The 9,707-nt window shown below is 39.4% G+C and overlaps 1 protein-coding gene across 1 annotated transcript in view; it reads right to left on the minus strand.

Moving 5' to 3' along the window:
• The window catches only part of LOC139469592 (pinopsin-like), a 50,324-nt gene extending 41,563 nt beyond the window's left edge, over window positions 1-8,761 (minus strand). Inside the window, exon 1 of the mRNA XM_071251801.1 lies at window positions 8,165-8,761. Within this exon, the coding sequence (XP_071107902.1) occupies window positions 8,165-8,761 (597 nt within the window). The remainder of the gene's footprint in view (window positions 1-8,164) is intronic.
• Between the last annotated feature and the right edge of the window lie 946 nt (window positions 8,762-9,707).

Genomic DNA, 9,707 nt, shown 5'->3' on the forward strand with positions numbered 1-9,707 from the left:
TACTTCTGATTGGTTAGACCAAAATGGTGCCGAATTATATACATGAATGGCATGTCCCACTGGATCAACAACACAGTAAACGCGGAAACGGATGAAGCAAAGCAGACTCTGGTGAGGGTGTGTCCTATGGGTTAGAGTCGTACATAGTTCCCTCACCTGGTCCCACCGACGAGCTCTGTCTCAATTCCGATGTGGAGTCGCCTCTCTTCGAGGTGAGACAGGTTTCTTTGTTAATTTACCATTGAGTGAAAGAGTCTGTATTAACTGCCCTGAATATGGTGAGGATGAATGTTTTAGTCATTTTCCGCTTTATGGCGATGTTACAAATACTCAACAAAACGTATTGAAGTATGTGATAGTTTGATTAGCATTAAGTGATAATGATAAAGTTTCTGTCATTATGTCAAGTTCTGCAATGTTATATTTATCGGTCAAAACCTTTTATTAGAAAAGAAGGAAACATATTTTACATCATGGTGCGTAAGGCTGTGTATATATATACCATAAGCTGTTTTTATCATGTTATTTTATACTGATAATTTTATTGTTGTATATATAGCCTCTCATAATCCAAAATGAGTTGCTCGTCAATATTTATGTGGATATAAACATTGCTTTTTTGTACGAAGTGAGAAATAAAATATATGTCTGTCTATCTATAAGTTAGAAATGAAGTTAATTTCCGTTGACAAGGCAACGGGGAGAGCATGTTGTTATAATATCGAATCATGGCATCATTTGGAGACGGCTTGCGAACCCCGTCCTTGCCTGGATTATTGCTGAAGGACCGTGCGTCTAATTACTCAGGTAAATGTACCTTCGGGTACATGGGTGGTGCGAATATAATTAGCGTGAATGTGGTGATTAGTCAATTTGTGAGGAACTGTGACATCCCGAGTTATATCTCCCGAGGGACATATTCTGAATGTGTAATCATTGGGTGGTGATGACATAGACAAATTCAATAGATGTCGTGTTCAACGGTATCTCTATATTTATATTTATATATAACAGTAGATGTTTTTACGAATGTATACGACAGCATTAGGACATAAATCTTCAACGGGGCGTCTATATTACTATCAATTCATAAATCATAAATCATAACATGTGCTACAAAACCAATATTTAAAGGGAGCTCCTTAAGACCCAAACACATACAGAATCATTACTACCCTAAGCTGTTTTTGAAGAATTACAAGAATTCTTGAGACACGCCTAACAATTAAAAGTTCCCAAGTATCTAAATACCAGAATAAAAAGACATTAGTTCAGTCAACTTACAATTAATCAGATTTTTCCATGTAATTCTGGTGTCAAGCAACGGGCCAAGTTCATTTCTATTTTCTATTGTCATAAATGACCTTATATAACTTAAAGGCGTGTGAAGTGGTAAATATCAAATATCTGAAAGAAAACGATATTCTACCAGTATTCAGTTATTACCAGTTATGGTTCATTTTTACGCAGATTTCATCATTCTTTTCGATGAGACTTCATGTGGATCAAACATTATATCAGATATACTGTGTAGCGACCATGACATTTCCGAGTACCATGGTTGGATTTTAACCATGGACCTTTAACGATCGGACGCCTTGTCCACATGACAAAGAGGTTAACCCCGTCAGCAAGCTGACAAGGTGTATGTAAGGATGCCATCGGTGGGATGACTTCACGTCCTGCACCAAATAGAGGATGAGTGGAAATATTAAAAACCTGCAAAGACCTCAAAGCAAGATTGCTATATTGGAGGAAAGCTATTGGAAATAGTTATTATGAATATGTGGGTTTTTATCTTAATAGAAAGGGACGACTGGTATATCACTTGGCTATCTTTTATCATTATTATGAGGACAGGGTTTTGACCACCATGAACTATGAATTAACTCAGAAATGTTCATTCAAACATAACATGAATATGTCTCCAAATGAAAAATCTACACAATGTCTGGAAAAGCTGATACCAATTCTGCTGTTGCCACAATCATCTAGCTGTTATGTTATTACATCACATTTACAGAACAGGGATGAAGTCATTAGGGTTATTTTGAACTTCACCAACTGTTAACATTTCATGAGTACTTGAACAGTAAATAATCCTGTAAAAGCAATGCATGTTTTCACCAACTCGGAGACATCAATCGATGAATTCAGACTATTGAACCACTGAAACTGGTTCTCAAGAAAGAAAATTTAACTTTGTTATAAGGTGAAGACATCTGTCACGTATTGGCATCACCTTATGCAAGGACCATTGCGTTGGCAAACGCATAGTTCCATGTGTTCAACAGTGCAAATATGTAATGGTCTCTTCACTTGATATCATATTGATCTATTTGTAACAGGGGCACTAACAGAACAACTAATGTCGGTTGCATTATTCCTTTACATCTGTCGGTGTTCTCCGAAAATGCTTTCAATCAATGGGAGATTATATACAGACCGCCGTTATACAGTCGGACTATTACAGCTGCGTAAATATTTACCCACTTACGAAATACTGTTAAACCTTAGATCACTCTCTGTTTCTGTGTGTGTCTGTGTGTGTTTCTGTCTGTCTGCCTGTCCCTCTCTGTCTGTCTGTCTGTCTGTCTGTCTGTCTGTCTCTCTCTCTCGTTGCAATGTACATATCATAAATAAGGGAGATAAACCTGTCTTAACTCGGCAAATTGTCTGCACACAAAGAAAACATAATATTCATCTTAAGTTTCAAAGAGAGCACAAAACAGACACACATACGTTGGAAGGGGGCACATGTGGCCCAGTCGTCTAAGGCACCGCGATTCGCTGTGCAGAGTTGCGTCCCTTGGGCACGCCAGAAACCTATGATTGTGGGTTCGAATTCCGGTTCGCCCGGATTATGTTTCTAGGTTTGTCAGCACCATACCCGTGCTCGTGGGTTTCACCGAAGTGGTAAAAGTCTGAGACCTGCATCACTTCGAGCTTTCCTCCCACATTAAGCTGACACGCTGCGATATAACTGGAATACTGTTAAAAGCAGTGTTAAACCCAACTCACTCACTCACATACGTTGAACTTTCTTTTTCATCATCGGTAGCACATTTGCGAAACGAGTTTACCATTAAATCATGAAGTGATATCCTAAATTTACTATGGCATCTTATTAATGACTTATCGTAGATATTTGTTATATAAAGTTCTGGTTAATGCAATAATCCATGACGTCCATGGATACTGTGAATACAGTGAGGAATTATTAATAAAATCTACGGTAATTGGACTACTGAGACTGATACACACACTAATAATATATGATCGTCACCAGGAGGATGTCATTGTGTAGCCATTCGCTTCGTTTATCGTCAAGTGCACATATAACTAAGTGCCCCTGTCCGTGCTTGCTACATTAAGGGTGAGTGAACATCATGGTCGATAGACAGCATATAGCAGTGGTCCAGATATTGCAAGAGCAGGTAATTAGCGCAACTAATGTAGGACACGTCTACAGGGGAAATAAATGAAATATATATCAGGTATTATCCTAAAATGTTTCTCATTTGGTCCTGAAACAGGCAAGCCTCCACACTACAATGAGCAAACTAATTACCGTGGAGATCCGTAATCAAACGACGGAGATATTACTTAATTTCCGGCTGAACATGTTGACGGGTGTAATAGTCTAGACTATAAATGGACAGAAACACACCGCAAAGAAAAGTTATATATGAACAATACACAGCGCATGCATCTGGAGGAATGTGAAGCATTATGTCAACTTAGAAGTGAATACGTATCATGACCTTTTTTACAATGTAGTCATGTCTACTGATGTGTGCATGTTTGCATGTTTGTGATATTTTTAAATGGTCTAAATATATCATGCACAAAAATAGGAACGTACACCAATGTCTGGCAATGAAAATAAGTGATCTATGTGGCAACAACATTTCCGAATAAATCAAGCTCTCAAACACAACACTGTGACAGTTATGAAGTACTTGATCTCGGACAGCAGGTGCAAGGGTTTGTGTGCCAGATTTACCATATGCATTGTCACTCCAACTCGGTTGTGAGCAGACGCATGTTGTTTTCTTGGAACCAAGCGCTAGACGACACTTTGTTGAACACATATATTCACTTAGGAAGCAGCATTATTAATCATGCGACGTTTGCCACGTGCATAACGTTTACGTGCCATAGGCATGTTGCAGGTGGGCACACGTCAGAATACTGTTGCCCAAACTCTGCATGTTTCTCAATCTGTCATCAGCAGATTGTGGCCCCGATACCAACAAACAAATAACTCCGATGATCGTCGCCGCTCTGGGCGCCCAAGAGCGACATCTCCAGCCCAGGTGATTAGTCAGAACTGTGGCATCACGAAATTGGTTGCAAACTACCACTCAGATAAGGGACCGGTTGCAACAGGCAACTGGTGTAAGAGTACATGCACAGACGGTACGAAATCGTCTGCACATATGGCATTTGCGTGCACGACGTCCACGTGCCATCCTACAACTTACTGCACGTCATTTGAATCAGAGCCGTCACTGGTGTAGGGAACGTCAGCACTGGGATAATCGACGACGGGTTGATGTCATGTGTTCTGACGAATCGAGGGTCACTCTCGACTTCCACGACCGAAGGTATCGAGTTTGGAGACGTCCTAATGAGCGTTTTATGGACGTTAACGTCCGCCAGCATGGTCGTTTTTGGGGCGGGTCCATGATAGTATAGGGTGGTATCACAATGACTAGCCGAACACTACGCTCAATATTGTCCATGGCAGAGTCACAGGTCGATACTGTCGGAACACTGCACGTGTATGGCAACGTTTCATCTTTCAAGATGATAATACACGTGTTCATCGTGCCCGGATGTTGACCCAATTCCCCAAACAGCAAAATATCCTTGTCATGCCAAGCCCAGCACTCAGTCCTGACCTTTCCCTCATAGTCTCATAGCCTCATGTCTGGGACGTCATTGGCATACGTCAATGTCAAAATCCACCCACAGCTCTCAATGAAATCGGCGTTGCTCTCACTGACGAGTGCAACAGCATGAGTCAAGCTGACATTGGTCGACTCATCAGAAGCATGCCTCGAATAATTATTCGTCCATGTCTGACCAACAGAGGTTTTTGGCCGATATTAGTGACGTTCGCTGCAAATTCAAATTTCAATTTTACCCCCGACTTGTTAACGACCAAGCGCCACCGTCTCATCACACCAACCATAAGACACCATTTGATCTGATCGCCTACTCCCCAGCAGATATGATCATATCATTTCCATTTGTCAATATCACATAGATCAGAAGATATATCTGGATGATTCCTAATATCCCTTACTTTTTCGTATATAACTTGCTAACAATAAGATATACTATGTTAGTTTTTTTTCTTGCGCTTTCCCTTTACAGTAAGCCACCTTTAATGAGGTAATTAAGGGTGTAGCAAATTATTTCAACAACCAGCGTGACCCATTGATGAATAAAACTTACTCCCATCGTTGTTACTTTGCTGGATCCACACTCTTGAAAAAAGGTAAATATCAACAAAACACCCTAGGTACCCAATTATACGAGATACATATAATTTATCATGTTAATGGCAAAGGTCCAGAAAGGAAGAAGTACCATTTTCGGCTTACAATATGTGAATAATTTACTACAAAATGACCAAAACATTGAGAAAAGGTTCAGTTATTAGATGTGAATTCGGCTCCGTCCATCTTCTAAACTGTTACATGCTTATAATAAAAGCAATTGTTGAGGTGAAATGTGTTAAAAATGGCTGATTTTCATGAGCATTTTTTAACAGTCGGACACGTGAATACCACAAGGAAATACCACTCTACACGTTCACTTTCAAATATATCATCTCTCATTGTGACATTGGACCCGTGAAGATTCCGAGGGTAGAATAGGTCTTCAGCAAACCATGCTTGCCGTAAAGGGTGACTATGATTGTCGTACAAGTCGACTAACGGGATCGGGTGGTCAGGCTCGTTGACTTGGTTGATACATGTCACCGATCCCAATTGCCTGGATCGACGCTCATGATATTAATCACTGGATTGTCTGATCCAGACTCGATTATTTACAGACCGCCGTCATATAGCTGTAATATTGCTGAGTGCGACGTTAAACAACAAACCAACCAACAAACATTGTGACATTGTGTATTCATCATCTCTCAAGTTCTAATTTACTTACTACAGTCAAACACTGTTGTGTCGAACTTTGACTTTTATGGTTGTCTGGAAGTAAAAGCTTGGTCGCTGCGTGTTCCTTATTTATTTATCATGTTCGGTTGTGTCGAACCTCGGATAACTCGAAATATTTACGTAGGTCCCTTCAACTTCGACACAATGTTGTTTGACTGTACATCTACTGTTACATAACACTACTTATACCATAATGCCTTTTATCTCTCATTTTTTATATTTTCTTAGTCATTTTTACGTAATTTTATTTTAGTATTTTTGTGCAAAACAGGTACTGGGACATAGAAAAAGACATACGTGTCAATCAATGAAATGGTACATTGGCCAACATGTTACACACTCTATTGTGTATTTGTTGACTACCAGAATGCGTTTGATTCTGTTTTTAGAAATGGTGTTTGGCTAAAGTTTAGGACTGTGTGGTAAATGTCTTAGTTTATAGCTATGATCGAAAATCGGACAACTACACGATAGATCAAGATACAAAAAAGTAATAAAAAAATAAAAATGAAATATTAATAATTTATTGTTATATGTTACATTGTTAGCGGAATATGTTTTCTAATCATGCAACCTCTAAAGCTCAACACAAAACAACTGTATGACTGTATGTCACGGCCTGTGTACTCGCGGGCAGGTGACCATGGAGTACGCTGATCACTGTGTCGGATTAACGAGACTGGCTAGTGCGTGATTTCGGTAATTCGTTGCAAATTAGGTGTGTCTGAGTCGGAGTCGAGACTGTCGGATTAACGGGTCTAAATAACAGTGATTTAATCGGTTCCCATCATTAGTGTCGGATAAAGCCGATCCTCGGATTAACGATACTTGACTGTATGTATAACGAATTTAAATCCTGTGTAAAGTATCAATTTAGTCCTGCATACACTTGGATACCCTGGATTAAGAAAGGGTGAAATATTATCCCCTCTACTTGTTTTATTTCTTATTGAAGATTTGGATGTTGTCTTATATAGTGATGACAATAGAGGAGTTAGTGTGGGGGATTTAATGCTCTACTGACTAATATTTGCTGATGACATAGTAATGGTGACTAAATCACCAGGTGACATTCAAGATTGTTGAGATACTCAACATACATATTGTCAACATGAGGTTTAATTGTTAACCTGCTAATCAACACTTTAGTCTCTATAACACGCCATTACAAAGTGTTGGTAACTTTAACTATATGGGGTTACACTTTCTTCAAATGAGAAACACAACATAACTGTACAGGTTTGGGCTGATAAAGTTATTAATGTGTTGTTATTTGAAATACGAAAATAGAAATTAGATATAAAGTCATCTTTGGAAATGTTTGATACTTTTGATGAGCCATTGCTTAACTATGGTTTACGAATTTGGGGTTGGTCACTAGCTGAATGTATTGAAAAGTGCATAGAAAAGTTCTTAAGCAGTTGTTGGTAGTGAAAAGCACAAGTAATGTCCATGAGTATGAGAAGACAGGTAGATTCCCACTGATAATCAAACGGCAACAACAAATCGTAAAATATTTGTTTAGTAACTAAGAAAATTACATTTTACAATATGGCATCGCAAACTTCTTTACTTCTTTACAGTGGTTTTGTGAAATGAAAAAGAATTTTTCAGTTTTAGAAATTATTTCCCTGTGTGTCTCCCTGAACCCACATGCGACATCCTGCGGCGACGACTCCTTTTTCAACAGAGGTTTACTATGTTCATGCTCGTTTTCATAATATATATAGCTTATACTATTATAGTTAATCAACATTAAGCATTAAGGTTTTATTAATGAAGATAATAATGAAAATACATCATCTGCTGTCATTATATTATTAGGTATTCAGGGTCAATATTTTGAGCTGCTCACGAAATTAGTAAAAAAATCTTTCCTCCCATGTTAAGTTGTCCTGCTGTGATATTTTTGTTCATGTTCTAAATTAAACGAAATTAATCCTCTGACTCACTACACCATTATTGGAACTTACCGTCATATACACGTGGACGTACGAATAGCCCATGACAGCGAGAGGGATGAGGAGACAGGCGATGAAGATAACAATGATGTAGGAAGTGTCGGCGGTATCGTCACTCTGCCATACGACGCTGCAGGATACCCCCGCGCCTTCTGTTGTGTAGTGGTTCCACCCCATGATGGGCAAACTTGACCACAACAATCCCAGTCCCCAGCAACACGCATTTGCCATCAGTGCAACCCGATGTGTTATCGTGGACTTATGGAAAGGTTTTGCGATGATGATGTACCTAATAAGTGATATAGCAGCCAGAAGGTACATAGACGTCAGACCAAGAAAAAATACAATGAATCCTTCGAAAACACAAACATCATGTAGAAAGATGAAGCCATGGTAGAAACAATTAGCAGCTGGGATGAATGCTACCATCGCCATGAATATGTCGCATATACATAACGACATGATGAACACATTCGTTGGAGATCTTAGGCTTTTAGTTTTCAGGAAAACCAGGAAGCCACAACTGTTGAAGGCCAAACTAAACGCGGAAGCAAGAGTCATTATGACACCGAGTGTGTCTAAGGCGGCGACCGACACAGTTGGTGACATGGTTAGTGTCACAGGTATTTAATACATCGCTTTTGACAGGTGGGTAAAGACCAGTTCGTATTCCAAAGACAGGTTCTGGATAATTTTACACACGCATATCACTCCAAACAGGAAAACGTTGCTGTTTCGTATATTAGCATTGTACGAAAAAACGATGGCTTTTGGACGCTTTCTAACCGTCGTTTTACTGCGGCGAAGTTTGACATCGGAATTTACTGCGAGAGAAAGATGTGATCAAGCTCGTATCTGTTCTTGATTGACACTGTCGATCGATCAGCAGAGTCTCGCGGTATTTCTGTTTCTCAGCCTTTATTGGTCAAACCGGTGCTCGTAACTCCTAGCGGAAGTGCTGAATTCGATCGTTCTACGCATGCGGATTGTTTAAAGCCTTGTTCACATTTGCCGTTCTGTGCATGCGAGGTTTCACGGATTGTTCATAGCACGTACTCTATCTGACACATAGCAACAGTTGGAAGGAGTCTCACGCATTTCTCATTAAATAACAGAGCGATAACGGTAAGAATTTTTGTCTAACTCATAAGAAAAGGGTAAGGCATAGGAAGGGCGTGACGTATAGAAAATGGATAGTACAAATATAACCAACAATCTACGCAATTTGGATTGAGTGAATGAGCCACAGGAACTCGACGATAGCGTGTTTAGCATTAGACATTCGTATAAAAAATCACGCACAGACAACGAGTGACACCTGCCATCTTGGTCCTTATTCAAGATTTCGCACTCGGTTCGAATCACAGCTCGATATCGCATGAAATATCAATGTCACTTATTTCAACCTATCTGCAACAAATTTCAACAAATCATGGCTAGACAATCCTGTTCATCTGTGGTCACCTACGTATTTATTTGAAATAAACATCAGGTCTAAACACTAAGCTTCGCCGCCGAGGTAAGCAACACCATGTTGTAGAAAACATCGTCAAAT

This window comes from Haliotis cracherodii, unplaced genomic scaffold, assembly GCF_022045235.1.
Source record: "Haliotis cracherodii isolate W230 unplaced genomic scaffold, xgHalCrac1.p SCAF_2, whole genome shotgun sequence".
In the NCBI taxonomy this organism is placed as follows: Eukaryota; Metazoa; Mollusca; class Gastropoda; order Lepetellida; family Haliotidae; genus Haliotis; species Haliotis cracherodii.